Raw genomic sequence first — 21927 nt, 5'->3', positions numbered from 1 at the left:
TTGGCAGTTCATAGCCTCAGCACTTTTGAGCTTGCTGCATCAGTTTGAATGCAAACAAATTGCTTGATCCCTGGCACCTCTTCCATTACAAATTAAGCACTGGCCCAATCCTATTCCATTGAAACAAGTGGGAGTTTTCACAGTGAGACTCAAATTGCCTCCTGAAACACTAATAAGACTGTAAACACCACGCCCTTTTCTTCTGTTCACACTGGCTGGATAAGTGAAAGAGCACCTCTGCTGGTTGCTCATTTCGGAGGTAAGCTCCCATTCATTTATAAAGGTTCCCAGAACAGTCTAACCTTCATACACGTGATTCCCATTCATTCACTCTCAGGAGCTGAACTAAGCTCTGTGCCTTGCTGCTTTCTCCCACCTAAAGGAGTTGTCCCTCATTCAAATGGCAGTGGCCTGTGATTTTGGCTCAATCCCTGCTGAGGATAGTGATGCCTGGAGGGGTGTGTAACCACAGTTCATTACAAATGTACAGCAATACTATGCAACAATTCAAGAGCCCAGCACTGAAGTCCCTAGTTTTGCCTGACTGAGGTCTCCTGGACTGCGCGTAAGGGCAGGAAGTGAAGAATAAAATCATGCCAGGGATAGTACGGAGAGGCAAAACACACTTAACCAAGCTGCAATTTGGCCAGGACACTAAGGTCAACTCTCTCTTACCAAAAAAAAAAAAAAAGAAATGCTGTGGGATTGTTGATAAGCACAAGGGGTCGTGATGTCAGGCTTACATCTCCTTGCAAGATAGTATTCTGAGAAGCACCAGGCCGCCAATTATCCTGGGGGCACACTGGTACAATACTAACTCAGAAGGAAAAATGCCTCCCTTCTGGGCCAACAGTACCACTTTCTGCAGTTCCTAGATGTTCCCTACAGAGCTCCCATTCAACCGGGGCCCAAATTAATCTTGTAAGCCCCTGGCAGGATCACAGCCAAAGTTAACACGGGTGCTGGCTATACCTCGAGAGGAAAACTTTCAGGGCTGGAACTGTGGCCCCAAACACTGATGCTAGCCTTTCCCTTTCAGAGCGACGGTAGGTGCAGATGATGAAACAATGACAAGCTTGCATGTTCAGATACTAACTGAATGATAAAACATGACAAATCAACGCTTCACTAGTTTGCTGACTTTATAATTCCCACAAAAACCTGGCTGCCTCAGCCCACTTCTCAGCAAAGACTGAACAGTAGCACCCTGTATAATGTGAGTTATGACGTTACTAAGACTTCCTAAGCTTTACAACATATACCACAGTGCACTATGAAATATCGTGAGGAAAATGAAATGATAGGGTCAAGATAAATGGAGAGAGTACATTCTGTGATGCTCTCCTGACTTGTTGAATTGTGTCTGCTCACACAGGATTACAGGCTGCCTGCACAAGTCCCTGTGTTCCATCTCTGCCTCACTTAGTCCTCAGTGCACAGAGCCTTGCACCAGCCTTCTGCAATGACAGGAATTTCACCTTTATGAATCCACTCATTCTGAATGGGTTTCCTCAGTTACTACTGGGTGGGATTCAGCCCGGGTACTGGGCCAGCCACATTTAAACCCTGATTTGAGAATGTAAGTGGTACTTAAATTGGCTTTGTTCTAGCCCTCTGCATATGGGTGAGTTTCACCCTAGCGTGAATTACCAAGTTTAATGGGTGTACCTCAACATAGTGCAAAGAAATACAGTAAAGTGTGCAATTCTGTGGCCACTGAAGCAGATGTAAGGATTTCAACAATCTGAGTCAGCCTCAAATTAAATGAATTCAGAATACCAAGAACTGAAGCTAGGTGTTGTCCACCATTTATTTGCCCTATTTTTTAATCTTTTGACTTACATTCTTACACTGATCTGTTTCGTCTGAGGCTGTGTATTTGCATTTGGACTACCTTAAATTCAGATTTGAATGAACACTTCAGACTTCCAAACAGTCTTTACTTTATCGTTAAAAAAACCAAAACAGAAAGCAAGGAATGACAGACATGTGCTGTTTGAACAGCACCCTGCCTGTCCCATCGACCTATTCAAACACAGAAAAAGAGCTAAATGAAAGAAATGATGGAAATTTAAATTCTGTATTGTCTTAAACATTAGACCGTTGAAACACTGTTTTTAGTCAATATTTCTGCAGTTCTTCAATTGCCTATCAGCATCCAGAGTTGTTTTTTTCAATCGATAACAGGAGCAATCTGGGTGCCTTTATTACGCAATTACCCATTAAATGTATTAAAAGCTTTGATTAAAAGAAATTAGTGCATAAATGTTTTTTTAAAGAAAAAACATTTGCACCATTTCATTGTGCTAATGGACTTATATGACTGTATCCCACTTCTAGGTTTGATATTTTAACCCATTGCCACCTGCCCTTTCATTCTAATGCCGTCTGTTTCTAATGGCTATTTAACATTAAGATAATGACAGCAATATTATCAGCCTAATTAACCATGCAGACTCTAATGGCACACTAACTGGTTTAGATAAAAGAGTTTCTGATATCTCCTCGTACAGAAAAAATACTAAAAAATGTGATAAAACATACCAGAGGTAAACAATGTGCCTGGCATTCAATGTTCATCCAAGTTTCATTTAGTCTGTACCTATAAGATTTTAAAATCTTTTCAATGTTTCTGTGTTGCTGGTGAGAGTGACATCTCATGCAATCGTAAATCCTTTCTGCAAAAACTAATTGGACAAATTGCCTAGGGAGGCTGTAGAATCTCCATCACTGGAGATTTTTAAGAACAGGTTAGACAAACACCTGTCAGGGATGGTCTAGTACTTAGTCCTGCCTCAGTACAGGGGACTGGACTAGATGACCTCTCGAGGTCCCTTCTAGTCCTACATTTCTATGATTCTATGGTATATTCAAGGCAGTGAGTAGGTATATAGTTTAATGTAAGAAGAGTTGAAAAATTTTCACTAAATCTTGTCTGGTCACATTCATTTTAGTTTTGTTTTGAAACTTGACTGCATTGTCTCAGACATACGGGGCTAGACTATACAACCCTTACACTGAGAACCCTTACTCACAAGTGCAATCTCATTAACTTCATTGGGATTACTCTTGGGAGCACATTCTTAGCAACCTGACCAAAGGTTGCACAATCTACTCTATAATGTACTGTTTCAATTTTCAAGCAAACTGGGGGTTGGGGGAACCACTCCCTATTCAATAGTACTACTATGAATAATGGGACTACAAGTAAGAGAAAAAAGTGCACAGTGCTTACCTCATTCTTCAGCTTGCTTCCAGAAAACCTTTGAAAACAAATAGATTGTATTAGTACATCAAAATTGAGCACTGTGGTTATTTTAATTAAACATCCACAACAATAGCTTCTCCCCCACACACTGCACTGGATGGGAAAATGATCCTGGTAAGCCTGAAAAATAAACATATCTGGGCAATTAGCTCTATTCCTCAACTTCTACTGGCCTCCAAGCTCCTGAGAACATCATTAAAGCCATGGGGGACCGTCTTTTAAAAGTGACGACTTTAGGACAGTGACCAAACAGAAAATTCTAAGACCCAGGTTCCATTCAGACTTCAAACCTGTGTCAGAACCTCACAAAAGTCTGTAAATCAGGGAAGCATTGGACCCCAAATCTAGAATATTTTAGAACTGCCCTAGCAGAGAATAAGACTAATAAAAAATAAATGAAAGAAAAAAGAGTTTAGACTTTCCCCTTTGAGAAGAAAGATAACAGCATAAAATAGTGTTTGCCAGAAACTTTCCTAGAACTCGGAATGGTTTCAATCCAAGAGGCATATATCTCTGATGGAAAAAAATCATTAATAACTGTCAGGAATATAAAACAGTATAGACAGCATTCTGTGTACTATGGGCCTGGTCCAATGGCCACAGAAGTCAATGGAAAGATTCCCATTGGCTTCATTGGATGTCAAAGCAAGCCCTAGGTGCAGTCACTAGAAAACTCAAGTTGAATCAGATCTACTACGTTAGGTAATCCCGGGTGGCAAGGCTCTACAAGGATCTGCACAATGATGAAAACAAGTCAGTTGTGGTTTGTTTAATTAATAGAATTCTCCCTTATTTTAGCTGCAAGGTGATAAGATTACAATGACAACATGAAGTTTTATAGTGACATGGGGCGATATTGTGGTTTCAAGCCATTGAGATGTGTTGGGGACAGGGAGTGGAGCTGACATGGCCAGAGGTGACCCAAGGCATTCTGCCTGCACAGGCCAGACACAGGGAAAATGGCTCAGGGGAATGCCAGTGAGTGTCTTGGAAAGGGGAAATGTGTGTTCCTTCCAAACCTCATGTCTGATGCCGATACCAGAAGGCAAGCAGAGAGGGCAGGTGGGTAGAAGAACTCCATTGCCTACAGAGATGGAGGTAGGGGCCTTACAGCTAGATGTGTATTGTGGACAGAGCTGCAAGGGGAGATCACCAATTCAGCATATAACTTGGGCAGCTTTTGCTGGGTGTGTTCCTCCAAAGCCTCAGTCACAAGCTAAAGCTGTTCTTCCCACAGTACTATTGGTAGGAGTGTGCTACGCTTCCTCCTTTGAAGGACAGGGGTGGGGGAGGCAGATTTTTAAAAGTATTTAAGCACCTAAAGATGCAGAAAGGTGCTTAGTGCGGTTTTCAAAAGTGCCAAGGCACTTCAGTCTCATGAAATCAATAGTTGTTAAATACCTGGAAGTGCTGGAAAATCTCACTAGACACCTATCTGCACCATTAGGCACCTAACTCCTTTGAAAATCTGGCCCTGGGTACTTTTGCATTAACTCCATTTTCTTTCACTCAGCAGCACTGGAGCTTGTAAGGCCACAGGCTTGAACCTAATGGTGCATGGCTCTGGCTGAGATACTGCCCAGGGCCATTAGTGATATGGTCCCCTTTGTGCCTCTCACTCAATTAAATGAGCAATTTGTTCAAGATAATTCTGCATTACAAAATAATCTCATCTACAAATGTGCCAAAAACACCCCCGCAACCCTTGATAAATACTGGATGAGGAAATGGCAGATTCAGATTATTATACCCAGCAACTGCAGGATCCCCCCTTTCTTTAGATGACCAATGCCAACATTAGCCTCATGTTTTCTGTTGTGCCCCATTTCTTATGCCAGGGACCCTGGGCGATAACCTGAAGCAGCCAGCAGCTGAATTTTCTATATATGCCTATGAACTCATTTATCCTTTTCCTTTAACACAATCCCACTCATGGCTGTGTTTTCATCGACAATGAAAGCCTTCATTCAAGCCATATGTGAACAGAGACATTTGTTTTATGAACTATTAATCTTTGTTTGGTAAACCAACATGCAGCTATCATAATTTATTGATCTTGCTAGCTGTCCCTTAAATAAATATAATTAGAGCTTCTGGTTTAGGTTTCAGCTTGATATTTGCCAGTAAAAGAATCAGTAAATATTAATCTACACTGAAACCAGCCCTCCTGCCCACAGGTGCCAACTTCACACCATTCCCTGGCAGTTTCACAATGGTGAGCTGCATTGGGTGGCAAATGGAGAAGACTGCCACACAAATACGTATAAGCAAAATGCTCTGAAAATTGAGCCTCACTATTCTAAATTTAGTGGGCTAGTGTAAATGGTATAAATGGCATAGCTCCCTTGACTTCAGTGGAGGTATGCTGAATTACACCAGCTGGCCCATTGTGTCCAAAAATTTAACTCTGGATTTTTGGGAGTAAATTACTGCCCCAAACTAGGAGCATTAAAACGATGAGAGAACAATATTACTGGTGCCTCTATACTACAGTGATAGGTGTCCTGTGACTACCTTACATAGATAGATGAGATTAAAATTAGATCATCGCTGAACATCATTCCAAAATACAGTGGCAGAGACTTAGTCTCAGCAGTCATGTTACTGTACCTTGTCAACCCTTTTCCAGAATACACAGAGTGGTAATACGCGCTGCTCTCTTTAATGCCAATTCCATAGTAATGATACCTATGAAAAAGAAAAGGGACACACATAAAGGTCTACAGGGAACTAAACTGGTGCTTAATTCAACTTTTCCTTAGACTCTATTTTAATTAAAGTAATGTTTCATGTCACTGGGACAGATCCTGGTCCCACTGAAGGCAATGGGAATATTGGCTGGATGCTCCTCTTAGGCCTTGTCCACCCACAGTGCGTGCATTGATTCACTAGTTAAATCAGTGCAACTCCCTTCACGTGGACACTCTTGACATAACACACACTTGCACTGGTTTAAGTAATTTGGTTTAGAATCACAACTTTTAGTTAAACTGGTCAACTTTGTGTGTAGACCAGGCCTAAATTGCATTGGCATAACCCCTCCAAACTCAGTGGAGTTGCATCAGCTTAATTGAGGGGAAAATTTAGATTAAGTCCCCTTTGTATATTTCAAACATAAACAATAAAAGTAGTAATGTGTTTAAAAATGACTCATTAGTGTCACATTAGTATCACTTACATCAACATCATTTCCTCATCTATAAAAGCTAATAGCTTACTTTTATATAGCACTGTTCATCCAGAAGGATGCCAAAGTTATAACCTGGTTTATAAACTCTCTATATTAACCCCTTCATCCCTGATATTTTAAAAAGTGTTCAGTAAGGAAGGAGATACCTAGAGGGAGGGAGAATTAGGTGGAGAAATTCTTAAGGGCTAGAGTTGGTGGGCAATTGCAAGATCCCTGATGGACAGAAGAAGTGAGATGGAGAGAAGAAGAATAATCACCTCAGGGTGATTAGTTGCATTACATGGCACATTGATAACTAGACTGGAAAAACTCTAGTAAATGTATGAGATGAAACAATCCTGCACTGGCAGGAAGGCTAGATGGTCTCACAGATGTCTAGATTCAATGGCCCTGATTCTGGGTGGGGGTATAAAATGGGGTTATGTCTTCTGATTCTCCAATGTCCCTATGCTCTGGTAGAATCTGGAGAGTCACTGGGTAAGTGGTGGTGAGAAAGGGTTGGGGCAGGAGGCCAGCCCCCACTTTTCCCTATATATTGTCTTGCTGGTCTTCCTGTAGTTTAGCTCAATCTGAAGGGCTTAGCTCAGTCTGAGACCACATAGGCTCCTGGAAACTTCTACTTCTACTTTTCAAAGTACAAAAGTCACTTTTAAAGTAAGAAGTAAAAGCACCATAAAGTATCATATGGAGGAGAAGAGGAAGTGATTCAGCATTGCATTATTAGTCTTGAAAGGTGAAAGAGACCTTAATTTTATGACATCAAAGAAGTTTTAAATGAAATCTTTTCAAGAAAAGCATTGACTTTTCAGTCTGTGCATCAGAGCTAGATCATCATTTCCCAGTGTAACAAAAGAACTCAGTGTAAACAATTATCATGGTGAAAATCATTGTTGAACCTGTTGCTACCAACCTGTGTTGGAATAGATACAATTACTAATGAAATACTTGCTCCCTATGATGCTACGGGTGATCCTAATCTACCAATGGACAGTATATCTATATCAAATTGCTGTGCTCTGCAACCAAATTTGGGCCCTGATCTAGTATGATACTTAAGCGCATGCTTATTTTAAGCACATGACTAGTCATGCTGACTTCAATGAGACTAAGCACGTGCTTAAGTGTTTTGTAGAAGAGCTATCTCCACAAAGTGGTATTTCTTTGTTGATGTCTCTGAACAAGTTGATAAGCAATCCCAACTCAGCACTGTTGTTCCTTTTAGCATAACATTGTATCCTCACTGTTTTCTCTCCTGAGGGAGAAGGAAGGCTAGGAACGGTAAAAGATGAAGGTTTTTATATTTTCAAAGCTGACATGGGGATTTAGATACAACTCCCAGGAAAAGCAATTTTGATGAGAGTTATGTGTCTAAATTATCTGGTTGGCTTTGCAGATCCCAACTGAAGTACTACTTCTGCTGATGGCCAGCTTTGCTGTCAGCAGTCAAGGTTTTATAGCTAAGGAAATGTGATGCTAAGTGGTCATTGCTAAACACATTACTGCTTTCATTGTTTACCTGAAATTTATGAGTAAAGGTAACTCCACCAAAACACCGTGATACCCATTAACCCTTGAGAAGAGCAAGATTTTGTCACCTACATTATCACCATGTCCCTTTGTTCTTTGCCATGAGTATATTAATTTGAGGATCGGTGACGTGACTAAATACACATGAGCAGGCCAATTTTAAAGATGCATTAACATAGCTCCGAACTATGTCCACCTGCTTGAATCATTCCATTATTTGTGACCAATAGTTGCTCTGTAAAATCGTATCAACAGGTGCCTTAGGCCCTAAATAACACCAATCAATGTCATAATGCTAAAGGATCTTACCTCCATATCATAAACTTCTGTATCTGATCTCTCTTATGGATAGAAGTCATGAAGTTTCTTTCAGCCATTGTATTCCATATATTCTATATTAAAGAGTTGGGCTTGAACCAAACTTCTGGATCTGAACATTCCTGACATTTGGCAAAGTTCAGATGCAAACTTTTCACTCTGAGCTCATGGACATTTTTCTCCCATTGCACTGAAACTATTTTAGATGAGATTTAAGAGTGTTTGATATGAAATGTGTGAGAATATGTTCTAAAAAATCAAACTTTTATCATTTAGCAATTAAATATCAAGAGTTGTACAATAGATTAGAGAAAATATTATACAGAGATATCACCCGTATTTAAAAAATGTTAAGTGTATTATAATATATGCACCATTGATTTGCTCATTTGCACTCTGTCACTAAAGCAACTTCTCAGATCTTATTCTAATATCTGAAATCTCTCAGCAGCTTCAAACACTTGCCATTTTTTATTTTCAAACTAACCTCCTACAAAATAGTTCTTCTTTCCCAACAAATGTGGAATTCTAATTCATTATATAAAATATACAACTGCATAGCTATATATTTACTATATTGTATATGATTATTAGGAATAAAATAAGATCCATGATCGTGAAGGATTTATTTCTTGATTTTCTCAACAGAACTATAAAAAGAAACAGACTAAACTGCTTCCTTTTTTATGTCATAGGTCTGCTGTAACATATGTTCCTGTGCAGCTAGTCGCCCTGATTTTAGCTTACACTGACACAAATGATGGCTGATAAGGAAATGATAGGATTAAGCTGTTCAGGGACTTGCAATAACTTGTTATCACGAGGCCAGCTGCCATATCAGTTTTATTAACCCACTAAATCACTCCTAATAAATAAGATAATAGTTTTCAGACATGATGGATAAAAGCTAAGATTTAACCGATCAAAGTCTACAAAGAAATTAAAATGTAACTTGAGCTCAAACACAATCTCCTGTGTGTCTACTCTACCCAGTATGTACATTTTCCTGAGTAGCTGTCACGGGTAATTCACAGATCATGGTGATTATTGTTTATTATTTCTATTCTGGGAGCGGCCACATTATGCTTGGCATTGTCCAAACACACAAGAGGACACAGTCCCTGCCCCAAAGAGTTTACAGATTATTATATACTAATCTGAGACAGTATTTACAGCCTTTTCTATAGTGGGTCTCCTCCCATCTAGCTGGGATCTAGCCAGGATCCCCATCCCTTCAGCAATATGGGAAATACAGGGTAGTCATGACGAGAGCTGATTGGAAGCCTGCTCTACAGTGAAACATGCTCTTTCATCTAAGCCAAAAAGTTCTGGTTTCAACAAAGATTTCATCAAAATGGGGTTTGGGATCCAGGAAGAGAAAGAAAGATTCTTACACCCTAAAGGGCAGTTAGGGCACTGTCCTGGGATGTGAGTGAGACAGGTTAAAGGCTCTATGCTGCCTAAATCAGAGGGATCTGGAGTGAAAAACTCTGCTTTCAATCAGTCAGAGCAGGGACTTGGAGCTGTGTGCCCTACCTACCATGACACCCGCACACATCTCTGCCTCTCTGCCAACACAATTCTATTGTCACAAAAACCTTCCAGTGCAAAATGAAAACAAATGTTGGGACCTCAAAAGCTGCTGAGAAATGGAATTGTCATTCTCTGGTCAGCTCTGGTTGTGGCTGTGCTCTATCACTATCCTGACATATACGAGGTGAGAAGTACATTGTGAGATAATTTATTCATGGAAAGTGCGGGGGGCGGGTCCTTTGAAATATTAGATTGTAAGCTCTCTGGGGTGGGGACTGTCTTTTGGTTCTATATTTGTACAGCACCCAGCCCAATGGCATCTTCACTGGAGTTTCTAGATGCTACAGTAATACAATTAAAAATACTAAACAGGAATCTAAACCTTAGAACTGAAATAACTCCATTGTGTTACATTCTTTAAAAGAAAAAGTCTGAGTGCGAGGAAATAACTGTGTCCAGCCGAAAGAACCCAGCTTTGCTCCCTACCGACATGTCTGTATTATAATGTGGTGCCCAGTAGTACCTAACCTCACTCAAGCCCAGGTTCTGACCTGTTTATTTTCATTAGTGAGCAGTTAGGCTATGTCTACACTACAAGCCCTACAGCATTAATGGAAAGGTTCCTACATTAATGGAAGGGCTTTTTCCATCAGTGTAGGTAGTCCACCTCTCTGAAAGGTGATAGTTAAGTTGATGGAAGAATTCATCCACTGACCTAGCTGTGTCTGCAGTGGGGTTAGGTCAACCTAACTATGGCACTCAGGGCATGAAATTTTTCACATCAATCTAGATAATCCACCTCTCCGAGAGGTGTAGCTAGGTTAATGGAGAAATTCTTAATAACCTAGCCACGTCTAGAACAGGACTGAACTATGGTGCTCAGGGAGTGAAATTTTTCACAGCCCTGAGCAACATAAGTAGGTTGATCTAATTTTTAAGTAAAAAGAAAAGGAGGACTTGTGGCACCTTAGAGACGAACAAATTTATCTGAGCATATGTGAAGTGAGCTGTAGCTCATGAAAGCTTATGCTCAAATAAATCTGTGAGTCTCTAAGGTGCCACAAGTCCTCCTTTTCTTTTTGCAGATACAGACTAACACACCTGCTACTCTGAAATCTAATTTGTAAGTGTAGACCAGGTCGTCTCAGTGTAAATGAAAATCAGGCCCATGATGTTTTCAGAAAAAAAAAACAGATAAAAAAGAAGATCCCAATGCCAGATGTTTGAGCGAAACCTCTTGGTGCCTTACCCATTCGAAGAAAGTGTTCAAGAGCAGATGATCCATATGAAAACATCACTCATTAATACTGTCAAGGTCAGTGAGCCTGTGCAATCTGCTGAGTAAATGCCGGATGAGCTGTATTTCTGCACTAATATTGTACCATGTCTTCGAAAAGAGGTGTGGGCAGTGACACTCATCTCTACACAATTAATGCTGGAGCTAGATCCCCATTTATAAATACATATTTATAAATTGTGGTATTACCTCTCTTTTAAACACCCCCCTCAACTTCACAGAAATCAAACCACCTGACATTTCACAGATGTGTGATATTTACTGAAGGTAGAATTGCCTTTTTGAAGGTTTGGGGCAAAATCTGGTAACCTGTTTATTAGATATGACAGGTCCAAAAAACTGAGGTGCATTTTGGGGACTTTTTTCTGGTATTTTCTGGTTTATAATAGCAATAGAATGGCTGAACCTAAGGTCCAGATTCATTGGGCTATGTGGGCCTTTAGAAGAACTTGACTAGTCTGGAGAATTTGTGAGCTAGTTAGTTATTTATGCATACAATGCCAACCCCATAACGTTTAGAAGTCTGTATGAGATCAGTTACAAACCAAAGTTCTGGGACAATACATCAGTCCACACTTACATTAGGCTACATGGCCTGTAGCCATGACTGAGCTACTACAATAAGAGATTTCACTATAGCAGACAATGCATGATCACCCTTCCACACCCCCATGCTCATCAGACTTTTAACCAACACAAGCTTCTTTCCAATAACAACTTTACTCCAAAAACTTCCTTTCAGCATTTAAAGGTGACCTGCAAAGGGGGAAAAACGAATTTGCATTCCATTTGTTATTTTTCTTTGTGATATGTATAGGGTGACCAGATAGCAACTGTGAAAAAACGGGATGGGGTGGGAGGTAATAGGCGCCTATATAAGAAAAAGTCCCCAAAAAGGGGACTGTCCCTATAAAAACGGGCCATCTGGTCACCCTAGATATGTAAATAAAGCCTGAAAGATTGTTGGGCTTCCTTCCTCAACTATGCCCCCCCCCATCTTGTCACTTTACAATTGAAATTTAGGTCTTGTCTCCCCTATTTTTCCTGGAAAACTCTATGGACCATTGGGAAACTGGTAGGATTTATGACATGAGAGAAATGAGGCAAGTGGAATAGAGTTGATAGAGACGGGAAGGGATTTTTATTCCAAATATTTGAAACACTTTGGTTCATTTTGTTTTTGTTAATACAATGCCTGAGAAACACTCGAGAGGGAAAAAATACGTTGCTATTAACAATTTGAAATTGTTAATTTTTATCAAAGAAGGATTTGATTAAATCCTAAAGCTAAATTCCATATATGACACCTCCAGTGAGCTCGCCAAAAAGCCAGGGAACCGACTTGCCGTTCCTGATATTTCTAAGATAAAGTCCAAAGTAAAAAAATAAGCAGCAGAGGGAAAAAAAACTTTAAAAAACAGTCAACCAAACATCCTTCAGGCCATATAGTATAAATAATTCAAGAAGAACACAACCTTATGTTTTCCTTTTGCAGACCACCTTTATTTTCTGTACTTTGTTTCACAGGTAAGAATTTTTCACACAGAGTCTTTTCCCAAGAGTTTTCTTATTACTCTTATTGTTATGGTTTTCCATCTTTGTTTGTTTATTTTTTTCCTTGTTACTTGTCTCTGTTTTTCAGTCTTGCCTCAATAAACCATCACTCTATTGTGATCTCTTCTTTGAGTCAAGTCTATTTTCCTATACCCTGATTCAGGAAGGCACTTAAACACATGCCTAACTTTAAGCATGAGAGCAATCCTGGGACTACGCCTGTATTTGAAGGCACATGCATACTTAAGCACATCTTGAATAAGGTCCAGAATAACTATGGACTAGTGCAGATAGATATATTCACAGAAACATGGATACCATTTATATCCCTTAACGTTCCTCATAGCAACATGGGCGTTCTTAGGAAAAACTTCTTCTGAAACCAATAGAAATTCACAGATAAGAACTTGACTAAATTGGACTCAAGGTTGAGGACTGCTAACTTTTTTGAAAAATGCCTTCTAAGAACAATAAAGTTTAACCAGATCCCCACTCCCCAGAAAAGTGTCCCCCTCACTTTTGAAATCCCCAGAATTCTAATTTCAGTATAAACTTTACAAAACCCAACTAAGTATGGAAATTAGCTTTTAAGGTCACTCTAACAACCTTAAGTCTTCCCTGGTAGCACAGCCTCATAGACAGTCAGCTTCAGACAACACAGAATGTTGCATCATTAACTTCCCACTGTTGTACAGCCTATACTCTATGTGGATGCATGGATAACGGTGCCTTACTTTGAATGGAAGAGACTTTACTGAAATACCTGATTCCTAATTATTCACTGATTGTGCATCAAGGAATCATTTAGAACACCCTGCTTCTGTCCAATTTTGGTTTTCATCATATATGGTGTATTGGTGCATCAGTACACTACATTGCTCCTTACGTCCTTAAGAACATACACAATCCATGGAAAGACACACTTTTTACATTCTTGAACCAAAATCAAAATCACATTGGGGAAACTCAATCACACTTCCTCAGAGCTCTTGGGGTATTCAGAAAGAAAAGGTGTTGTCATACTATGAGATTCACAATAACATTACACCTGCTCTGCCTAGAGCTAAAAAATGTAAGTCCAGGATGAACACCGACATCATTTACACACTAGGCATCATGCTTACTTATCATAAACACACATGTAAAAAATCATCATGCTGTACTCCTAAAGCACAACACTCCACAGACCAGCTATACAAATCAGCTGGTGCATCTGATGAAGTGGGTTATAGCCCACGAAAGCTAATGCCCAAATAAATGTGTTAGTCTCTAAGGTGCCACAAGGACTCCTCGTTGTTTTTGCTGATACAAACTAACAAGGTGACACCTCTGAAACAAATCAACTGGTTGATTAGACTGAAGAAGTCTGCAGCTACAATTATGAATTCTCAAAGTCCTTCTAAAACTGTCCTTAACAAAGGTCATTTGTATATTGTCTTCTAGGTTTAGCACTAAATGTCTGTCTCTAGTAGTTTCAGCTGAAGCTTTACTGTAATTTGGAAATGGGAGTGAAAAGCTGCTAGGTTTGCAAACCAGAATAATAACAATCATAATTCAATGATGCAATTTTCCCAGCAAAAATGAGCAAGTATAACAAATATCTGACAAAAGTTTGGAAACACCACAAAAGATCCATGACATTATAAAGATAATGGAAAATCTGGGAAAAAGCCATTACATTTAAAATCATGCATGCAATAATTTTTCTAAAATTCAGACTGTTTTTCAGTTCCATCTCTCTCTCTCTCTCTCACACACACACAAAATGTCATCTGTAGCTCTAGTTATTTGAATGCAGATTTTGTGGCTTAATGCATAAAATACAGACACATGCATGTCGTACTGTCTATACTCTATGTGGATACAGGGATAATTGTGCCTTACTTTGAATGGCCTCTTGTCCCAAGCCGCCGTGTGGTAAGCAGGGGGAATTTCTGACGAATGGTCTAATGAGAAAGTCAGGCATATTAGTTTCTAGCAAGGGCATGTTTCCTTTGTCAGCAGCTCTGAAAAGTTTGTCTTGAAAAAGCAAATGTTGAACAGTGAATAAATATTTATTCCTGAACATATTAAAAATAAAGCGTAGACTTGTAGTATAAGAGGAGACTGCAGAGACCGAAAACTGTTACATTTGTGATTCATGAATAAGTGTTATTTCAATGCTATCAAGATCCACAAACAACTAAACAAATTGTTTATGCTTTCTAGAGCCCAGAGTAGAGGTGACTTGAAAGATTAGGGCATTTAATACCCTCAGTCATCCCACTTTGTAACTCCAGATCTCCCCATAAGTGTGTACGTGCACACACACACACCACGAGATCTCCTTCCCAGTTTCGCTCTTACTTGTCACCACAAAGACTAGTTGTCTTCAGGAGAAACCCATTCAATGGGTTGCACTTAAGCAGCACTGGATTCTTTGCCCCAGCCTCTAGGGAGGCCGTCAGGTGGAACAAAAGGACCTGTAGCAGGGATTCTACTCCGGCAGGTACTGTGTGGTGTGTCTGGGCTCTAGGGGAGAAAGGAAGGCACCAGGCCTGTGTGGGCTGGAAGGTGTTTAGGCCCTGGGGAAGAAAGGTAGGTACCAGGTGTCTGCACTGGAAATGGAAAGAGGAGATGCTGGGCCAGGGAGTGCGCCAGGGGACTGAAAGTACTTGAGAGTGCTTCTGGAGGAGGAGGAGAAGCAGCGGTACTGGGGAGTGGGTCAAGGCTGTGTAGAGGGGATGACTGAACTGTGGACCATGGGGAACAGGGAAGGGGCAAATGACTCCTTGTGATGGCTCCTCTCACTCCCCCCACCCTGAACCAAGCTGCAATACTGCAAAGGCTGGAGAAAGCCAGCTCAGGGAGAGCTCCCCCACCGCAGTACAGCAGCAGGCCAGGATTCTAAAATCATGTCTGTCCCACTTGAGCAGTTCAGGATAGGAGGAAACTGCTGGGGTGATCTAATAACACCCACATGAGAAATGACATCACACTGTGCTAAAATGTTTCAGCAGGTGGGGGTAGCTTTTAACACCCACTCCTAGCCCTACTGCACCTGCTGGGGCCTCGGACTCAGATCTAGAGAGTGACTCATGCTAGCAGGACAGCTCTGCTGCATGAGAGGAGGAAGCAGTGGGCACTCCCTTCCCTGGCAGGCCAGCTTTCCTGGCTGGTATATATGGGGGAGAAATGGGAGAGAAGAGATATGTCCTCACCCTCACCTACTCCCTTTCAGACAGATAGTGCCAAATGGGGGAGCAGGACCTATGCTTCCCAATGGGATTGTGGCCAGGCTATGGGAGTGGGGTGCTCCTTACTGGTCGTAATCTCTGCCTGAATAAAATACAGTGACAGAAGGATTTCCATTGACAGTAGGATACAATGACGGAATGCTTCCCATCCCTCTGACAGGGCATCACAGATCCACAGGGTGTGCTATGCCAGCCCTCGGCAGGTGAATATTTGAATTTTGATAGAACCTAGGATCTCAAAGAACATTGTGAACACTGCTTGGTTTAGTTTTTCACTCCGTGGGAAGTAGTTTTATTACAAATCTGAGGCACAGAAGGGTAAGTAATTTTTCTAAGCTTGCACAGAGATTCAGAGACAAAGCTAGAGATAAGATTCAGGTGGCCTGGTTCCAATTCCCTTTCACTGATGACTCAGACACAATCACTCTGGATTCATCTTGATGCATATTAAACAATACTAATGGAAACCTGAAAAAAAAATGACCCAAACAAAACTGCCGTTAATCCTAAGTAAGGATGGCAGGATTTGGCCCTTAGATATTTTGTTTTGTAATGGATTGATTTTTCATCTTAAATGTGCAATCTGGAGGCTAAGACATACAAATTTCTCTCTCTCTCTCTCATACTTATATGACCCCCCGCCATTGCCCTAGTATCAGAGTGCCTCACACTTTTAATGTATTTATGATTATCCCCATTTTATAGATCAGGAATTGAGGCACAGAGGGACTAAATGGCTTGCCCAAGGTCACACAGGAAGTCTGTGGCAGAGCAGGGACTTACACCCATGTCTCCCAAATCCTAGGCTAGTGCCCTAATCATCTTTCCACACCAATAATTGTTTCAATGAGGCTTAAGGCAGTAGATGTACAAAATGAAAAGTCCTTTATCCCATAAGCAGAGGAAATAAAATTCACAATAAAAATACTGTTTAAGTGGAAATTTGTTGTTTCCCCCAATAATACTGAAGTCATTTAAGCAATGTGAGATGGGAACTCCCCAAATACATTCAATGCAGGTAACAAAATATGAGGAGTGAACGTTTTATGATCTGGAGTTGATTTCCATTACCGTTATTTCATTAGACTAACGAATGCATTTCTGTAAGCAAACTGAATGGATCAGTGGTGTTTTACAAAATTGATCTGTGATGCCTTCTTTGTTTTCTGTTTCACTAACTGTATGTATGGGATTTAATTTGGAAAGTCCACATCTCTCACTCTGGTTAAATGATTTTAGGACTAATTGGGTGGGAGAGGTTGAAGGGGGGGGGTTTCAACAGTTTCCCACTTAGAAACTCATTCTGCTCTGAACTCTTCTTCTTCTCCTGCCGAACCTCACAACATTTCTCTCTGTTATTGCACTAAAGACTGCCAAGTATAAAGCTGTGTGTTCTGTCCCAGATCCCTCAGCTGCACCTTTTATATGAAGAATCACATCCCTCTCATTGCAAAGCAAAGGCTGCGAGAGAGAATGTCTCTTCCGGATTTCACAGTGCAAATCAAGAGGAATCTTAATTTCATTCCTTTGAGGTTGTTGTCTTAGCCCTGGTCTACACTAGGACTTTAGGTCGAATTTAGTAGCGTTAAATCAATGTAAACCTGCAGCCGTCCACACGATGAAGCCCTTTTTTTTGACGTAAAGGGCTCTTAAAATCGATTTCCTTACTCCACCCCTGACAAGGGGATTAGCGCTTAAATCGGCCTTGCCGGGTCGAATTTGGGGTACTGTGGACACAATTTGACGGTATTGGCCTCCGGGAGCTATCCCAGAGTGCTCCATTGTGACTGCTCTGGACAGCACTCTCAACTCAGATGCACTGGCCAGGTAGACAGGAAAAGAACCGCGAACGTTTGAATCTCATTTCCTGTTTGGCCAGCATGGCAAGCTGCAGGTGACCATGCAGAGCTCATCAGCAGAGGTGACCAGGCAGAGCTCATCAGCAGAGGGAACGGGGGCCTGACGATATGTACCCAGAACCACCCGCGACAATGTTTTAGCCCCATCAGGCATTGGGCTCTCAACCCAGAATTCCAATGGGCAGTGGAGACTGCGGGAACTGTGGGATAGCTACCCACAGTGCAACGCTCCGGAAGTCGACTCTAGCCTCGGTACTGTGGAAGCACTCCGCCGAGTTAATGCACTTAATGCACTTAGAGCATTTTCTATGGGAACACACACTCACTCGACTATATAAAACCAATTTCTAAAAAACCAACTTCTATAAATTCTACCTAATTTCGTAGTGTAGCCATACCCTAAGACCCTGTTCAGAGGGAGCAATGCAGGTTTAGTTGGACCCCATTTAATTCAAAGACGCAGGGGCTCTAGAAAGCATAAGGATTTGTTCATTTCTGAGAGTCATGATAATAGGGGAGGAGTTAAACATGGTTCTGTGGAAGAATTAGTCTGACAATCAATGGACCGCCAGACGTTTGCTCCTTTACCTTCCCAAAGGTCGCAGCACAGGCAGGTTCTAGCTTCTCTTTCCTGCAGAAGTCTAAATAATGTGCATAAAGGATGCACCTCGGTAAACAAACTCCCTCACACACGATGTAGTTTTCTTCCAGCCTGCAGAGTAAAAAAAAATAACCAGAATGAAAAGCCACCCTGTGGGTTCCCCCGTTTTGTTGTCCCTCCCTTCTTTCCCACTGCCCTGTCTGCAACATTTACTGAGAGCTCTCACTACAGCTTACTAGTCAGCAACTTACTTACAGCAGCTTGGGCAAGATGGAGGAGTGGAACGGCGTATGCTGGTCTGCTGTGCTTTATGTGTGACAACCAGCACGGCAGCTTTCTTCTCCAGCAAGAGGGAGAACAAAATCACCACCGCCAAATAAGGGGAAGGATTCCTCCCTGGTGTTGCTCCCTGAAACGCAACTGATTTACCCGCAAGGATCATTTTAACCCTATCACTTTTGACTGATCCAGAGCCTAAATCTAGATCCTGATTCGGTGCCTGGACTAATTCAATATGCAACTTCTGTCTAAAAACCCAGAAAAACTGGAAATGCTTATTTAGAGAGGGGCTGAACTGGAATTGAGGCACAACCTCATCTAGAGGTTATTTTTGTTTCCCAGACTCCTGTCTGAACGGGTGCGAGCCTGCATCTCTTAATATCTTGCCACTTCATTTAAAAGTGACACAGAGGCTAGCAGTGGTGGACACCAAGGTGGTACTTCAAGGAATGAAACGAAGCCTGGTCCTTTCATCTCGTATTCGGTGAATATGGCGTGTGGGGATACCTGTGAGCTCTCAGTCTTGGAGCTATTTCACCTTTGGCCCATTTCTACCCCTCACTATTATCAATGCCATTCCAATATAACAGCTTCCTCTTCGCTCAAATTGCACACATGCATAAAAGGACTTGCTGTAGAAACCTCTATTGAATCGGTTTACGGCCCACTCCCCAGGTTAAAGTAGTCTGAGAAATCTGGGGTAGCAATGCAGTCCTGTGTTTACTTTATATGGTTTTCACTGTTAGAGGAAGTAATCTAGGGCTAAATCTGAAGTTTGTAACAAAGATCTTGCTGACTTCAGTGGGAGATTTCCCTGACTTCAACCATGCTCCGAAGGGAATATTTCCCCAAAAAGGGCTGTTCTTGGGTGTTTTCTCTGCTCGAATAAAATACAGTAACATCAGGGTTTCCAGTCTGGGAACAATGACCAGCTGCATTACAATTCAGTAAAACTACCACAGGCATGACAATTAACTGCTCCTTTCACAAATGTATGTCTTAATTAATCACTCATCTTCACGTTTTTCCAGGATATGGCTATTTATTTTTAGAGGCAGGGGTAACAGTACCGCATTGAAATAAACTGGTGCTAGGCAGCTATAAATCAGATGCTGGTTAATATTGAATTATTGGGTAACCAGAAGAGAATATTTCTGTTGGGATCTTTATGCTTTCAATTGATTTCTATTTCGGAGGTTTGGCTCAGATTGTATGTTGAGCTGCGATAAATCAGTAGCAGTGAAAGTATTCGTGAACAGGTTTACACTTCCAGAGACAGGGCCTTAAAATGAGTCCCACTGCGTTTTACTACAGTCTGCATTAAAGCTAGTAAAAGCCACCCCATATACTCCCTAGCAAATCTACTTCAGATATCTTGTGAGCTATGTTTTTAGATCGGTTTTTTTCCCTCCAAAACAGCACCAGATTAAATGGCAAATATTGTGAAAATGGGCTACAGAGACCAATTTCATGATTGGGTAAACAAATACTTAAATTCCCTTTGTGGTCCGAAATCTTAATTGTTGATTCATTTGACCAATATACAGCAATAGACGCATTTTCTGCAAGTAGTAAAGTAACTTCCTTTGGGAAAGCTTTCCTTACACAGATTTTACCACCCTAATGCACTCAGACTTTGTAAATAATTATTAGCTTTCCTCCCACGAAAGAAAGAAAGAAAGAAAGAAAGAAAGAAAGAAAGAAAGAAAGAAAGAAAGGAAAAACTCCTTGTAGTACAGGTGTGCTCTGTGTGTAGATGGGCAAGAGCCTTACCACTGTAGGGTGAGCTGGGTCTGTTTCTTTTTGTCCTTCATAATCTGCGTGATGGTTTTCTTCGGAGACAGGTTTTGGTCGAAGGATTTTATTTTACTGTCATGAATATCTGTATCCTCCTCTTCTGAGGAAAGGGCTTCACTGTTAAAATGTATTTCTGAGTGTCAGGGGGAAAAGAAAATAAATCCAAGTGCATCGTTACATTTGTTTATCACATTTCCATTTGAAAGAGTATTTTCGATTTCCCTGATTCAATCCTAAATTCCCTTCCTTTGATTTTATATCTCTCTGTGTACGTTGATCTAGATATCCGCACGCGGGTGTATTACACAGATACTTGTTACATGTCCCTACACTCTGCGATGAACTAGGTTAGACAGATAGATCTATCGAGTTCATCTAATGTATCTATGCAATCGCCAAGTACCAGCGATATCTGTGTAATGTGACCGGTTGTGTATGCCAGGGATGGTCTAGCACCGGCACTACACTCCTGGCTTTGAGATGACATAGACAGCCTCAGATCCAGGACTACACCTATCTACCTAAGACTCCTGGGGCGCAGGGAACCCGCCCTATGGACACACTGAAATAGACCCGCTGCCTGCAGGTGGGAGCGGAAAGCGGGGAGATAGAGGCACGATCCGATGCTCTTCAGAGGGCAGTTACACCGCAGTTCCCCCGCGGGGGTAGCGCTCTTACCTGACTTGATCCCAATGGGCAGGCCAGGCTCCGGATCGCCCTGCTCTCGGCTGTCCAGCGAACTGGCTTGCTGCAGCGCCGGGGCGCATAGCCCCTGCTCCGGGTAGGAGAGCAAGGCCTTCCCCAGCAGGCCCTCATAGCAATCCTCCTGGAGCCCGGGAGACCCCTTCTGCGAGGGCTGCAGGAAGGAGTCGTCTTCTCCCTCCAGCGCCTTAGCCATGCTCTTCATTGGCACATTCCCCCAGCCGCGTCCATGCGAGCAGCAGCCCCCTCCCGGGGGCAGGCAGGCGTCTCACGCCTTGAGCAGGGCTGGGGGCGCAGGGGGCACCGACAAGGACATCAGCCCCGGGCCAGCCCCGCTTCTCCCCCTCCCCCTCCAAGCAGCCTGGTGCCCTAGAGGAGTCTGACTCTGGGTGCCACTCTTGCAGATCAGCCACCCCAGCCACGGACACTGGCAGGATGCCTGCAGCAGGAGAGGGACGTCGGGGGCAGGTTTGGCTTAACCTATAGTCCCAGGGGGCTGCATGGCTCCTCCGTCCCAATGAGATCGGGCCCCGTTCACAGTGCCTCGCGCGCGCCACACGCCCAGCTGCCTGCACGCCCTTTATGCTGGCCGGCAGCCCCAGGAGCGCGGCTCTTCCCCCATCCCTCCCTGCAGAGGGGCAGGTCCCAGCGAAGAGCCCCCTTCCGCGGGAGCCGCCGTGTGAACTACACGGGATCCGACGTCACTGACGGGACTGAAAGCGGTTTAGTCCTGGCCCCGGGGGAGTGAGTGGGGGGACCCGGCGCA

General features: G+C 42.1%; 1 protein-coding gene across 1 annotated transcript in view; it reads right to left on the bottom strand.

Annotated features, from left to right (window-relative positions):
* The window catches only part of RFX6 (regulatory factor X6), a 50649-nt gene extending 29283 nt beyond the window's left edge, over positions 1-21366 (bottom strand). The window contains exons 1-6 of the mRNA XM_074948296.1: positions 21138-21366; positions 20436-20592; positions 18371-18494; positions 14572-14633; positions 5879-5956; positions 3236-3263 (exon numbers count right to left, since the gene is read on the bottom strand). Of these exons, the coding sequence (XP_074804397.1) occupies positions 3236-3263; positions 5879-5956; positions 14572-14633; positions 18371-18494; positions 20436-20592; positions 21138-21366 (678 nt within the window). The remainder of the gene's footprint in view (positions 1-3235; positions 3264-5878; positions 5957-14571; positions 14634-18370; positions 18495-20435; positions 20593-21137) is intronic.
* Between the last annotated feature and the right edge of the window lie 561 nt (positions 21367-21927).

The sequence above is a fragment of the Natator depressus genome, chromosome 3 (genome assembly GCF_965152275.1).
Source record: "Natator depressus isolate rNatDep1 chromosome 3, rNatDep2.hap1, whole genome shotgun sequence".
In the NCBI taxonomy this organism is placed as follows: Eukaryota; Metazoa; Chordata; order Testudines; family Cheloniidae; genus Natator; species Natator depressus.
This window is presented reverse-complemented; position numbering and strand designations above follow the sequence as displayed.